This window comes from Arvicanthis niloticus, chromosome 1, assembly GCF_011762505.2.
Source record: "Arvicanthis niloticus isolate mArvNil1 chromosome 1, mArvNil1.pat.X, whole genome shotgun sequence".
In the NCBI taxonomy this organism is placed as follows: domain Eukaryota; kingdom Metazoa; phylum Chordata; class Mammalia; order Rodentia; family Muridae; genus Arvicanthis; species Arvicanthis niloticus.
In genome coordinates, this window is record NC_047658.1 from 114834562 (window position 1) to 114849287 (window position 14726).

Consider the following 14726-nt stretch of genomic DNA (forward strand, 5'->3'; position numbering starts at 1 on the left):
GTTTGAGCTGCTTGGGGACTCCAGAACCCCACCTGCTAGAGGGCAGAAAGTTCCCAGAAACAGCTTGGCTATCCCAGAGCCCAGCTCAATAGCATCCTGTAGTTATCCAACTTCTTGGCCTTCAGAGTAGAACACCCAGTTCTTCCCTGCTATCCTGGAGGCACAGCCAGCCTTTGAATTAGCCTGAGGGCCTAGGTCCTGTTACCTCAAAGAAAGGAGCAGGAGCTCATGTCTTCCCACCCTCCACCCTCCAATTAGAAGGCAACAGCTCTTGAAACAGGAATTTTATTCAAGCGTATACATTTAATAAAGGATTCCAAGGTTCAGTCCAGTAAAACAGCTAGCCTATGAACGGAACACACAGCAAGATAATGCTGGGGTCAGTACATGAGCTGCAAATGGAGACCGCCTAAGACTAGAAGGGAGAGCCTGAAGGCTGCACAGGTAAGTGGAGAAAAGGAACAGAAGAGGCTCCTTGAAGTCACAGCTAACACAAAATCCCTGCCCACTGTAGAGCCTGGGTGGGAACAGGAAGAGAGAAAGCCTCCAGTCACCTACCTGCTATTATCCAGGAGTTGGTTAGTTTATTGGGTTTTGTGGTGATAGAAATTGAATGCAGGGCCTAGGCAAGTGCTCTAACACTGAGCCCTCTATTATTGTGAGATTGCGTACGCCTTTAATCCCAGCACTTGAAAGGCAGAGGCAGGTGGATTTCTGAGTTTGTGTCCAGCCTGGTCTACAGAGTAAGTTTCAGGACAGCAGCGGCAACACAGAGAAACCCCATCTTGAAATACCATAAACAAACAAAATGAAAACTAAAAATAGAAGACTTGAACTTATGGTCCTACTATATCAGCTTCCTAAGTGACATTCCAGGCTGGAGACTCGACAATGGGGATTGTTGTCTTTTCATCCCTGCAGCCCACAGGACTATAGTTCCCAGTAGCCCCTGCTTCAGGCTGCAGCCTCAGCCAAAACTGTCTTGTAACCCGACCATCCCTCTAGAAAAGGTCACTTCAGAGCTCCTTGAAGGACAGCAACAGGGGGAAGCTCAGAGGCCCTGGGCTTTAGCGGGGGTGGGGTGAAAGCAGTGGCTCTCCCTCAGGCATCTATCCTCCCCCACAGCACTCCCTGCAACCCAAGGGCTTGGTCTCTTCACAGCCTCTTCTGTAACTGGCAGTACCTCTGTTTAGGACACACTCATTCTCTGCTTATGGTTCTCTTGCCCATGCTCACAGTGTCCCCATCTTCATGGAATCATGGATATGTTTCAGCCAAGTGAGAAGTGGCTGCGACCAGCTTGATAGCCACTTCATTGTGCCTCTGGTGGTACTCTAGGCAAATGTCACATGCAAGCCCTGCTGCTCAGAGGAAAGGGGAAAGTGTCCTGCACTTGTGACAACCCTTTGGCCTCTCTAAAGAGGGTCCACAATCCAGTCCCACCTTTCATCTGTAGCTTAAGAAAGGGCCCAGATTGGATAATGTCTTAGACAAAGTCTCAACCAGAATGCTGTAGGCAAGCCTCAGGCCTTCCAGATTAGTCCAGCTCTGAAGTACCCTGCTCCAATCTTCCAAAAGCCAGGAGCCAGTAGACAAGGCCAGAAGGCTTAAGAAACCTGGAAGAAGTGGGTCAGCTGTGAATGCACCCTTCCCTGGGCTTTGGGGAGCTTGTTCCTCCCTCCTCTCCTCTCTACTTGCCCCCAAAATAGCTCCCTGAGCTAAACGGCCAAGACCCTCCCACGTCCGGGGAGGCGTGGCATGCTGCCCTGAGCCAGGCTTTAAATCCCCTCACGGCTGGGCAGCTCCACTCCCTGGGTTGGAGGCACCGAGGCCGTCATTTCTCCAGTTTGGCCCACCCTCCCGCAGCCATGTCCAGGCCTCTTTCAGACCAGGATAAGAGAAAGCAAATCAGTGTTCGTGGCTTAGCCGGCGTGGAAAATGTGTCTGAGCTGAAAAAGAACTTTAACCGCCACCTACATTTCACCCTGGTCAAGGATCGCAATGTGGCCACTCCAAGAGATTACTATTTTGCACTGGCCCACACCGTCCGGGACCACCTCGTGGGACGTTGGATCCGCACACAGCAGCATTACTACGAAAAGGACCCTAAGGTGCTACAGAAGGGGACACCCTGGGTGGGAAATTAGCTGGGAGTAGGGCCTGCCAGAGAGCTAAGACATCTCAAGCAAGTGGCAGTCCCTTCCTGAGGCCCAAGTTTTCTACAGCAAAATAAATTGCTGTCTTAGGAGCCTGGGATTGGAGGATCCAGTGGTGCTAGACAGAATACTGAGGAGGGAGACCCAAGGGTGCTAAGAATAGGCAGGCTATACATGTACCAGACATGATTGGAGGGGCTGCTGGTGGGCAGGAAATGTATACCCCTGTGGCCCGCTTTAGACCTGGTATGTAAGGACATGTCAACAAATGTATGCATGGCACAGTCTACTTGTACCACAGGCAGGGCAAAGCAGTGGCAGCTGGCGTGGCAGGTATCAAGTATCTGGTAGGGTCATTGGTAAATGTCAGGAACCTAACACCCCACAAATGGAGTGGGGGAGGGGCAGGGAGTGACCCAGGAAATGGGGAGACAGTGCCTTCAGCATCTTCATGTCTCTGCTCATCTCTGGACTGGAGGCTTAGGGGCAAAGGGGAACAGAATTGCATAGACAGAAGGCATTTAGAGTCCTGAGTCACCATGTGACCTTGAAAGTGACTTTTTCCTTTGGGCCTTGGCAATGTCTTCTTGGGGAGCACTCAAAGCTGCTTCTCAATGTCCTGACTTCCTGATAAGCTATATTAGGAGAGTATGTACCTCAAAAGGGGTCCCTACTTCTCACAAGTGCCTTAATCCCTGAGATAGGCCTGGTCAGCCTTATTCTCTAAAAGAGGGAACAAGCCAGATGGAAAGGCATTTCAAAGGAATACAGAGACCAACACCTTTTTTCCTGTTGGGCCCCAAAGTCTGAAATAGCTACTCTGAGCAGGCAGAAAAGAAGTGGTGACAGAGATGAGACATGCTGGGGCCAGGCCAGAGGGCAGGAGGGTGAGAGGTGCAGACCCAGCTGTCAGTGGGGTGGCCCTGATCCCTCTTCCCCATTTGCCTGTCTTTGGGCAGAGGATCTACTACCTGTCTTTGGAATTCTACATGGGACGGACATTGCAGAACACCATGGTGAACCTGGCCTTGGAGAACGCCTGCGATGAGGCCACCTACCAGGTGGGGGAAACACTTAAAGTTGGGGGACTCTCATGCTGGCACTTGGGCCTAATGGCTGCCACCCCTTCCTTCCCTTAGCTGGGCTTGGACATGGAGGAGCTGGAGGAGATTGAGGAGGATGCAGGATTGGGCAATGGGGGCCTGGGACGCCTGGCAGGTGAGTACATAGCATGTGGGGGTGGGACAGAGGAGTTACTTATGTTGGATCCGTCATGCTCACTTCCCTGTACTCGTAGCTTGCTTCTTGGACTCCATGGCTACACTGGGGTTAGCTGCCTATGGCTACGGGATCCGCTATGAGTTTGGGATTTTTAATCAGAAGATCTGTGGGGGTTGGCAGGTAAGCCACCCAGACACCAACCTTGTGGTGCTCAGTTACAATAGAGAGGTTCCCTATTTGGTCATTTATCTCTGGATAGGTCCAGAACCCACCCCAGCTCCCCAGAAAAACATTTTCTTTTACCCTTTGCTTCAAAGCCTGGTGTCCCCTGTGGTCAACCCATGTGGAACACTTGGGACATACTATGTCCTGCTGGGTAACCCACTGTGACCCACTACTCACAGTGTGTTCCTGGAGCTCATGTCACCTACATTCTCCCCAATCTTCTAGATGGAAGAAGCTGATGACTGGCTTCGCTATGGAAACCCTTGGGAGAAGGCTCGCCCGGAGTTCACGCTGCCTGTGCACTTCTATGGTCGAGTGGAGCACACCAGTCAGGGTGCCAAGTGGGTGGACACACAGGTGAAGATGATCACAGCCACAGGTTCTGGGGGGACTCGGTGAGAGGCAGAAAGTAGGGGAGCTCCCCAAGAAAACAGGATGTAGGAAAGAGGTGGGAAGGTACTGAACCCACTGCCATTTTACAAAGGAGGGCACTGAGGCTCAGATAGGTCAAGAGAGCTACTGGGGATCACCCAGCTAGAGCAGGGAGATGCCAGCCAGGGTTATCCAGGGGGGCAGGCAAAGTCCAAGCCTGGAAAGAGGAATGAAATCCCCTCCCCCAGCAGCACTCACCCTGGAGCGCCTTTCCTCCACACAGGACTTAGCACAGTGATTGTAGTCATCTCTGCACATCTGTGCCAGGGACCTGATGAAGGCAGCAGTCTCAAGAGACAGGCAGGAAAGAAAATGGGGCCTCTTGGGTGGCACTGGCATCTCAAAGCCACATAGCAAATTGAGGGAGTCTGAAAGGCCACCTGGGTGTCCTAGTCCATGTCCTGTGGCTCCCTCCTATGTGTGGCTGCAGTTATCAGTATCCTCGGGTCTGCATGGGAACCCCTAGGCCTTCGGAAATAGTGTTCATTGCTCTCTCATCTAGGCCTGGGCCCAGTCAGGGCTGCTGATGCACGTACTAGGTGCCCAGGCAGCCTGGCACAGTTAGCTCTGGCTGGAAAGTTGCAGACCTGGCTCCCTCTGGCTTCTAACCTGCTGTCTGTTCAGACAGTCCTTTGTCTCTCTCACCTGCATTCCCCTCTGCCCCATCAAGGGTGTCACTTGATGTCTGTGAGGGAAGGTGAGGCCTCATACAGGGACTCCTCTGAAGGTGCCACTGGCATTGTGGTAGCTGGCAGCTCTGTGTAGCAAACTGGTGCTTATAGATCATGGGATGTGGGGCTGGCTGGCATTGGTTACTGCTAACTAGCTCAGTGACTACCTAGATGTAAGTCCCCTGGATAGAGTTAACCCCTGTGTAATCTTCATTCTGAATCTGAGATCCCCCAGCCCTCTCCTGAGTTCAATGAAGTCTCATTTGATCAGGCTGGGCTGTGGAGCAGCCACCAACAGAGACTCACTTTGACTTCTACATTTGTCACTCTCTCCCTCCTGTAATCCTCATGACAGTCTAAGGAGGCAGGTGTTGGGATTTCCTGTGGGGATGCTGGAGAGGCCTTATTTAATTATATACTGCAGTGCTGAGGACCGAGAGGTCCTTGCACCTGTTTGGCAAGTATTGTACCACTGAGTTATATTTTCAGCCTTTTTTTTTTTTTACTTTTTACTTCACAAGGGACTCGCTATATTGCCCAGACTGGTCTTGAACTCACCTGGTAGCCTAGGCAAGTCTTGAACTTATGATCCTCTGGCCTTAGCTTCTCCAGTGGCTGGGATGCCAGGCCTGTACCAGCAGGACTGGCTTCTTTTTATAGATGAGGCTCAGAGAGGTTCCACGACTTGCTTCTGGGAACCCAGCTAGTAAGCCTCACGGGGGACTGTAGTCTACCTCGGGCATTGGCAGAGTTCAGTAAGCCTCACTGGGGGACTGTAGTCTACCTCGGGCATTGGCAGAGTTCAGTAAGCCTCACTGGGGGACTGTAGTCTACCTCGGGCATTGGCAGAGTTCAGTGACAGCGATTTGAACTTCAGCTCTTGGTGGGGGAGGCCCCACAAACTAGACTCAGGCACTACTCAGGGTTGGACCCTGACAGCTTGTCTAGCTTCTGACTCAAGTCCCCCCTGTAGGTGGTGTTGGCCATGCCCTATGACACTCCTGTGCCTGGCTATCGGAACAACGTTGTCAACACCATGCGTCTCTGGTCGGCCAAGGCACCTAATGACTTCAACCTCAAGGACTGTGAGTCCCCCTGCTGGTGGCTGGCAGCTCTGTTACCCCTGCTTGGCCTATGCCCAGCCCCAGCCTCACCCTGACCCACTTTGTCCCTCAGTCAATGTTGGCGGCTACATCCAGGCTGTGCTGGACAGAAACCTGGCTGAGAACATCTCACGTGTTTTGTACCCCAATGATAACGTGCGTTGCCCTTCAAACTGGAGACTGGAAGCTCAAATCCTTGGGGAGGGACAGGGGAGCTAGGGGATGTTTGCAACTGTCCTAGTCCTTTATTGCTGTCCCTGTGTGTGTCCTGTCAAGTCCTTTGAGTAGGAAGACATCTGAGTCCTGAGGGAGGGGTTGGGGTGTGACATTTCCTGAGAGCTGTTTTCTAGGGAACATTCACAGGACTCCTAGTTCATCTATGTCTTTCTGATACCATCTGCTATAGTTATTTGGTGGGGCAAAGACCCCTGGGTCCAGAAGGTGGGGACAGTTTAGGGACATTGTGTGGTAGGGACTCTCCTGGTCACACCCACAGTGCTTTAGGCCCACCCCCTGCCATCCCAACTGCACTCTGCCTTGCACCTTAGTTCTTCGAGGGGAAGGAGCTGCGGCTGAAGCAGGAGTACTTTGTGGTGGCTGCCACCCTCCAGGACATCATCCGGCGCTTCAAGTCCTCCAAGTTTGGCTGCCGTGATCCTGTGCGCACGAACTTTGATGCCTTCCCTGATAAGGTAGCATGCTGGCCTGAAGGCCTCTGTCTCCCTCTCTCTTGAGTCCCATGGCTTCCACTTTCCAGCCTCACTCCACAGAGGAGTAGAGTCTGGGAGTGTGTGTGTGTGGGGGGGTGATAGCTTGCTCAGCTCAGGATCTTCAGGCACCAGGGACACCATTCCAGCTGCCACTGTGCCTGGTCCCAGCCCAGCCACAGAACTTCATTTGGCCTTTTGGGGACTCTGAAGGGGCAAGGAGCATTCAAAATAGTCCTTGGTCTGAAACCCATCCTGACTTGCTACTCTGCCCCATAGGTGGCCATCCAGCTCAATGATACTCACCCCTCTTTGGCCATCCCTGAACTGATGAGGATTCTGGTGGACCTGGAACGACTGGACTGGGACAAGGCGAGTATCAGTCACTTTACCTCTTCAGGAGCCACTCTGTCCCAGGGTCTCCTTCCTAGTGTGAGGTGGAAGGTTGAGCAGTAGGCTGAACAAGGAAACTGAGCTGGGCCCTGGGGGAGCCACTTGCTGTTCAGCATGTGGAGAACATCTGTCCTAACTTACTGCATTGTATGCCAGGCTTGGGATGTGACAGTGAAGACCTGTGCCTACACCAACCACACAGTGCTACCTGAAGCCCTGGAGCGCTGGCCGGTGCACCTCATGGAGACACTGCTGCCCCGCCACCTACAGATCATTTATGAGATCAACCAGCGTTTCCTTAACGTGAGCTGGGGCGGCGTGGGAATGGGGGCCCAGCCTAGAAGTCGGGAAGCCTATGGGCTGAGTCTGTGGGGTTGAGGGACCGGGGCTGGAGACTAATCCTGAGTCCGGATCCTGGTCTTAGTTCTGGGTTCTTTGGGGGCACAGCGAGTGGCGGCCGCATTTCCTGGGGACGTAGATCGGCTGCGGCGCATGTCACTCGTGGAGGAAGGAGCAGTGAAACGCATCAACATGGCACACCTGTGCATTGCTGGCTCACACGCAGTTAATGGTGTGGCTCGCATCCATTCGGAGATCCTCAAGAAAACCATGTAAGCTTCTCCACAAGCCTCACTCTACCACGCTTCTGCTGCATATAGGCCCCGCCCCTTCAGCTGATACCAGCCAGGATTTCCTGGTCTGACCCCTCCTCTGAATGACCTTCCACCCAGTTTGCTCACTGACGGCAGACTTAGCAAGTAACCTTAGTGTTGAGACCCTCTCACCTACTCTAAGCCATTCTTAGAACACACTGTCCCAGATGACCCCCTCTTACACACAGCACCCCTACCTGCCCCAGGTTGGCACCCGGATCCAAGCCTCTTTCTGGAAAAAAAACTAAAGTAGGGAGCCAGGTAGGAGGGTGCTTCAGAGGTTAATGGTGACCCTCACCCAATCCCAACCTGCAGCTTCAAGGACTTTTATGAGCTGGAGCCTCACAAGTTCCAGAACAAGACCAATGGCATCACCCCTCGGCGCTGGCTGGTTCTGTGTAACCCTGGGCTGGCAGAGGTCATTGCTGAGGTGAGAGGTCACAGTATGGCTGATAGGACCAATATAGGTCACTACCAAGATAGTCAAGTGGGTAGCCTCCTATACAATGGCCCCAGCTCAGGACTACAATCCTATACTGTGTTCCCAAGGCTGGCATCCATTGGAGGAAGGGGCACTGCTTTCTTACGTGAATAAGCTTGCCCTCTGGCTAATGGATGACCTGACTATATATAGGCCGACTTGCTAGAGTTCACAGTCCACAGTCTAATGGAAAGTGTTGTCACTTCTGAAGGGAGACTGCAAAGGGGCAGAGGTTTGGTGGGAAGGCTAGACCAGGTCATGCCAATAGAAGGAAAGGCTAGAGGCCAGGAGGCCTGCTGGGGTCAGGGAGCAGTCACTGGAGGGTTCAGTGTTAGTGTAGGAGAAAGATGGCTGTATTCTGTATTCACATTGCTCTGGCTAGGAGGCTTTGGGAAGAGAAGTCCAAGGGGGAAGGGTCTAGTTAGCCTGGAGGAGGGAGGCCAGGATGGGGTGGTCTGGGCTGAAAGCTGTCTTCCCACAGCGCATTGGTGAGGAGTACATCTCAGACCTGGACCAGCTTCGCAAGCTGCTCTCCTATGTGGATGATGAAGCCTTCATCCGTGATGTGGCCAAAGTGAAACAGGTGGGGAGGCCCTGGGACTCCTGCCTCAGGGCTCGAATCTGGAGAGGACAGGAAGGGGCCTGACGGTCCATTTCTCCTACCAGACTGTCAGTGGTGGGAGGCTATCTGCTATCACAGAGAGAGTGCTGGCAGTGATCAGTAATGTCTGCCTTAGTGCAGCGGCTGAGGAAGCCGTAGCAGGCGAGCTCGGTTGCATCTGCTCTCCTGGGTCTGTATGAGGGGAACAGTGAGACTATAGGGCTTTTGAAGCTGAAGCACCACTGGTGAGCCCTCTGCCTCCTCAATCTGTAGGAAAACAAGTTGAAATTCTCTGCATACCTCGAGAGGGAGTACAAAGTCCACATCAACCCCAACTCCCTCTTCGACGTCCAGGTGAAAAGGATTCATGAATATAAGCGCCAGCTTCTCAATTGCCTTCACATCATCACCTTGTATAACCGTGAGTGGCTGGGACCCACCTGACTCGGTTCCCAGGGCCTGACATCTCCCAGAGCTCCGTCACGGCTAGACCGGCATCTTCTGGGGGCTGCTGGCTACCCTTAGATGCTGTGCTGTTATTCCCACATCTTAGTTTCATTTCCTGTTGCTGGCATAAAATTCTCCAACAAAAGCACTTAAAGAAAAAGGTGTTTATGCAGCTCAGCATTCCAGATTACAGCCTGTCACTGTGGGGAGGTCAAGGCAGCAGGAACTTGAAGCAGCTAGTCACATTCCATCTTCAGTCAAGAGCAGAGAATGACAGCGATGGATTAATGTATGCATGCCAGTGGCTGGTGCTCTCTCTCTCTCTCTCTCTCTCTCTCTCTCTCTCTTTATTTCTGAGGTAGGATCTTACTATGTAGCCCCAGCTTGCCTGGAACTTACTGTGTAGACCAGGCCATCCTTGAGCTCACAGAGATCTGTCTGTCTCTGCCTTCTGAATGCTGGTGCTGAAGGCACGCACTGTCCTGTCAGATCCTCCATTCTTCACTTGATCTTAGCCAAAAGGCTGAGAAGTGATCAGATCCTTCCGTTCTTATATAAATTTTTTTATCATTTACTTATTTATGCATGTTGTATGCACTTATGCATCACACCTGTGGAGGATAACTTTCTTTCTTTCTTTTTTTTTTTTTTTTTTGGTTTTTTTCGAGACAGGGTTTCTCTGTATAGCCCTGGCTGTCCTGGAACTCACTCTGTAGACCAGGCTGGCCTCGAACTCAGAAATCCGCCTGCCTCTGCCTCCCAAGTGCTGAGATTAAAGGCGTGCACCACCACCACCCGGTGGAGGATAACTTTCAAGAGTTCTCTCCTGCCTGTGCGTCCCAGGCTTTGAACTCAGGTCATCAGACTTGGTAGCCAGTACTTTTACCTGCTAAACCTTCTCACTGGCTCTGCTTTCTCCACTCTCACACAGTATAGAATACCCCACTTAGAGAAAAGTGTCACCTTCCATTAATATAATCAGGACGATCCCTTACTGACATGTCCAGAGGCCTTCCTCCTCTGCACCCCACCAGGTGACTCTAGATTTTGTCAAGTGGACAGAATTAACCATCACACCCCACAAGTGAAGGAGACCTGACAGACACAGAACAGTGATCAGCCCATGCTGGCACTATCCATGTTGCAGCCCTGACTGTGGCTGCCTGTGTTGTTAAGCAAGCATCCAGGCCTGATACCTGATACGTCTCTTCTCTACAGGCATCAAAAGGGAGCCCAATAGGTTCATGGTGCCAAGGACTATCATGATCGGAGGCAAGGTGAGAACCTGGGGCAGATTGGTCCTGGATCTTGAACTATGCCTGGTCGATCCTAGTGTGGGGAAGGAGAGCAAAACACTGACCCCAGACTGCCCCACAGGCTGCGCCCGGGTACCACATGGCTAAGATGATCATCAAGCTTATCACTGCCATTGGGGATGTGGTCAACCACGATCCTGCGGTAGGAGACCGCCTCCGAGTGATCTTCCTGGAGAACTACCGAGTCTCACTGGCTGAGAAAGGTGGGCACTGCAGTGGCTGCCTGGGGCTCTGACTAGTTCAGTGCCAAAGGAGGCTTTAGCCATCTTTTCCTGGCCTGTGGTCAGGGTAAAGAAGAAATTGGAGGGGCTGGGGAGATAGCTCAGTGGTTAAGAGCACTGGTGGTTCTTCCAGAGGACCTGGGTTTAATTCCCAGCACCCACATGGCAACTTACAACCTTCTCTAACTGTAGTCTTCTAGGAGATCTGACGCCCTCTTCTGGCCTCTATAGGCACTGCATGCATGTGGTACAGATACATGCAGGCAAAGTGCCCTATCCACACAAAATAAAATTAAAATTATTTAAAAAAATAATAAGATGGTAAATGACTGAGGAAGATTACATACACTACACACACACACACACACACACACACACACACACACACACACACCCATACACCCATGCATGTGTGCAGACACACACCATACATGTACAAGGAAACGAAATAAAACCTGAAAAAACTATATCAATGAAAAGATCATACAGTGCGTTTAAGGCCAGTCTGATGCTCACAGGGAGTTCCAGGTTAGCTGGGGCTCTATGGTGAAACCCAGTGTCAAACAACAAAAACAGCAGAGGGACAGGTTCAGCTTAAGATCTATAAAGGGCAGTAGGTTAAGGATGAGAGACTTGGACGGTCTCTTGAGGTCTCTGTATCTCTCTGGGCCCTAACTCAGCCAGATAGGGCTCTTCCTAGGGCTGACCTTGGGTTTCTGCTGCTACCCCACAGTTATCCCCGCCGCTGACCTCTCAGAGCAGATCTCCACCGCGGGCACAGAGGCCTCAGGCACTGGCAACATGAAGTTCATGCTCAATGGGGCTCTGACCATTGGCACCATGGATGGCGCCAACGTGGAGATGGCAGAGGAGGCTGGGGAGGAGAACTTCTTCATTTTCGGCATGCGAGTGGAGGACGTGGACAGGCTGGACCAGAGAGGGTACGGGGTCAGAACTGCCTGAGTGAATGGCTCAGTCAAGAGGCATGCTGGGAGAGGCCGGCCATGCTGGGAGAGGCTAGCTGGCTTTGCAGCATCTTAGTTATGGTTGCTGGGACACTGGAAAACTAGAAAGGGGGCTTGTGGCAAACAAGGTTAACGAGGAGAAAGAAGGAAGTAACAGAATGGGAGGAAAAGAAAGTTGAATTTAATATTGTTGTGAAATTGGAGGTAAAATTAAATCATTAGCTTTCTAGATACCGCAGCAGAAAGGGACCAAGTTATAGTGATAAAGTCATCCTTCAAAGCAACCACTTTCCCAGTATTGTTTGTTTGTTTGTTTGTTTTCGAGACAGGGTTTCTCTGTGTAGCCCTGGCTGTCCTGGAACTCACTCTGTAGACCAGGCTGGCCTCGAACTCAGAAATCCGCCTGCCTCTGGCTCCCAAGTGCTAGGATTAAAGGTGTGCGCCACCACCGCCCGGTGAGAAACCCTGTCTTGAAAACCACAACCAAAACCCAAAAAACTGGCATCTCACATGCTTCATGTAGCCCTGGATGGCCCTCAACTCTTCTCCTCTGGCTGCTTCTCCTGAGTTCTGGGTTTACAAATGTGCATCACTACACCAGGCCCCCAAATTTGTAAATGTTTATGTAGTGCTCCATGCTACAACCAAGCTATATATTTTTAAAAATGTTTTAAAACTTATGTGTATGAGTGTTCTACCTGCATGTACCCTATGCCATGGGGCCAGAAGAGGGTGTTGGATTCCCTAGGGCAGGAGTTACAAACAGTTGTGAACTGCCATGTGGGTGCTGGGAATTGAACCCTGGTCTCTTGGAAGACCAATTTTTAGTGCCTGAGGCATCTCTCCAGCTCCCCAGCCAAGCTATACGTTAACCAATTATAAGCCCCAGGGCATTAAAATTGAACTGTAAATGTGACTGCAGGGAGCAAACTTTCTAATCAATGCCCAGTTGTTTGATTATTCCATTGAGAATTATTAGGGGGAACTGGTGAGATAGCTTAGCAGTTAAGAGCACTGACTGCTCTTAAGGAGGTCATGAGGTAAGACCCTGCCTCAGGAAAGAAAGAAAGGAAAACAAACGAACAAACAAATAAATAAAAGAAATTTCACATTTTGTTTTCTGGGCCCAAAGGTGCATTGAGTGAGATCTGGGATGTTCAAGACCAGACTCCAGACTTCAAAACAATCTGACTGTAGAGGACAGGGTAGTGTGCCAGTGTAGAGACTGCACAGGCAAGGAGAGTCACAAAGCAGGGCAATGCAAGGACCTAGGATCACTGTTGTTGATTGGAAGGGGACAGAGAGTCAGGGAGGGAGGGCAGGCCATCTTTGTGCCAGGTCTAAGATAGGGAGTGAATGGATATTACCTCGAAAGTGAGGAAAAGTTGGTATCAGCTTGTCATGAGCTTGGTCTGATTGTGGGAGCTTAGAGGGCACATGCAAGCGTGTGCCTGTTAGAGATGAGTTTGGGACAATGGAAAAAGACATTCATGAAGGTTTGGTTTTGATTTGTGGTGGAGCTGGGGATGGAAGCCAGGGCCCCTCACACACCAGGCAAGCACTCTGCCTGACTTCCAAGCTCTTGGAAGATGGGTCCTTGTTTGGAGTCTTGAAAACCAAGACTTGTCTTTGTGTTTCCTTTTTTTTTAAATTAGGGGTGTATGTTTGTGTGTACATAGGTGCACTGAGCCATCTCTCCAGCCCCAGATTCCTCTTTTGTCTTCTCTGGGCCTGAGCGTTTCTATCTATGAAGTGGTTGGAGAAAAGCTACAGTGCACTAGAGCTGGGGAGGCCCTGGGCCTCAGATCTTCCCAGCTTTCCTCTGGGAAGCTGGGGGCCCCTTGCAGGGAGCTGATCACAGGTACGCTCTGGCAGGTACAATGCCCAGGAGTACTACGACCGAATTCCTGAGCTTCGGCAGGTCATTGAACAGTTAAGCAGCGGCTTCTTCTCCCCCAAACAGCCTGACCTGTTCAAGGACATCGTCAACATGCTTATGCATCACGACCGGTGAGCTGGCTGGCTCCGCTGCACCAAGGCTATGGATGAACAGGGCTGGGGGCTGGGGAGGCTGGCTGGGGTTTTGGCTTCCATTACTCCTGCCGTCTGCTGCACCAAGGACGTGGCCTTTGACCTCACAGAGCTCTGCTCTTTCCTTTCTCCTCTAGCTTTAAAGTCTTTGCAGATTATGAGGAATACATTAAATGCCAGGACAAAGTCAGTGAGTTGTACAAGGTGAGGGGCCATCGACCAGGGGCTGGCAGGGCTTTGACTCTGGCTGGGATGAGGGGGAGTGGGGTCAGCCTGCTGGCAGAATGAACCTAGAGATTCCCTTGCTGTCTACAGAACCCAAGAGAGTGGACACGGATGGTGATCAGGAACATAGCCACCTCTGGCAAGTTTTCCAGTGACCGCACCATTGCCCAGTATGCCCGGGAGATCTGGGGTGTTGAACCTTCTCGCCAGCGCCTGCCAGCCCCGGATGAGAAGATCTGATCTTCCACACCAGACCCCATACCTGCCCTTGAATCTGTTTGCAATTCCTGGGGTCAGGCCCACTCCAGGTGGTGGGCCTCTGGAATTATATCTCTACCCTCCTTTGGGAACCCTCTTTTCCCAATCTCTAGGTCCTGATGCCCAGTGTGACTACTTTTCCCTCTACTCCCTACCCCTTTTATTTATGTATGGGGTTTAACCAAGTGCACCCACTCCCCAATAAATCGACTATCCCTGAGCTTCCTTACTCTTCTCTCTGTTGCAACATATTTTTAGCTTTTGGAGAGCTTAACAGCTGCTGCGCAATCATCCCCTTACCGCGCCCCCGCCCCCCAACCCCCCCACACCGTGGCAGGTGCATCCTCTGTGGGGAGAGAAGGGCAGCCCACAGGCGGTGTCTGGGACTTAGTCCCTTTTCCGGTGTCGCCCTCCACGCCTCTCTTCCCAGCGCTGTGTCCATACTAGGTCAGCGGCCAGCTTAGTTAGTCGGGGGGCGGGACGTCTGTCTGGGTGGGGCTCACCGGGTCAGGGAGTCAGTACTTGGGCCGAATCCTCCTGGATTACAGAGTTTGCACGCTGTCTGGGGAGGGTCCAGAGGAGGCTTGGTTCCTTCTTGGCCCCGCCCCTAGCCCCGCCCC

At 51.8% G+C, this 14726-nt stretch overlaps 1 protein-coding gene across 1 annotated transcript; it reads left to right on the top strand.

Moving 5' to 3' along the window:
* Nucleotides 1-1793: 1793 nt before the first annotated feature.
* On the top strand, nt 1794-14326 carry Pygm (glycogen phosphorylase, muscle associated). Its single transcript, XM_034504466.2, has 20 exons — nt 1794-2111; nt 3116-3217; nt 3296-3374; nt 3454-3557; nt 3828-3959; nt 5679-5790; nt 5882-5964; nt 6357-6500; nt 6795-6887; nt 7065-7211; nt 7356-7519; nt 7877-7991; nt 8524-8625; nt 8917-9064; nt 10309-10367; nt 10468-10609; nt 11361-11568; nt 13468-13602; nt 13761-13827; nt 13939-14326. Exons 1-20 carry the CDS (start codon nt 1869-1871, stop codon nt 14086-14088), a joined length of 2529 nt encoding a protein of 842 aa, XP_034360357.1. The 5' UTR covers nt 1794-1868; the 3' UTR covers nt 14089-14326.
* The last annotated feature ends 400 nt before the right edge of the window (nt 14327-14726 follow it).

What these genes read in the sequence shown, in the direction of transcription:
- Pygm (XM_034504466.2), top strand. Translation starts at nt 1,869, where the DNA reads ATGTCCAGGCCTCTTTCAGACCAGGATAAGAGAAAGCAAATCAGTGTT. An exon ending in ACTACGAAAAGGACCCTAAG is followed by an intron (nt 2,112 to 3,115) that starts GTGCTACAGAAG and finishes GTCTTTGGGCAG; the next exon opens with AGGATCTACTACCTGTCTTT. An exon ending in GCGATGAGGCCACCTACCAG is followed by an intron (nt 3,218 to 3,295) that starts GTGGGGGAAACA and finishes TCCTTCCCTTAG; the next exon opens with CTGGGCTTGGACATGGAGGA.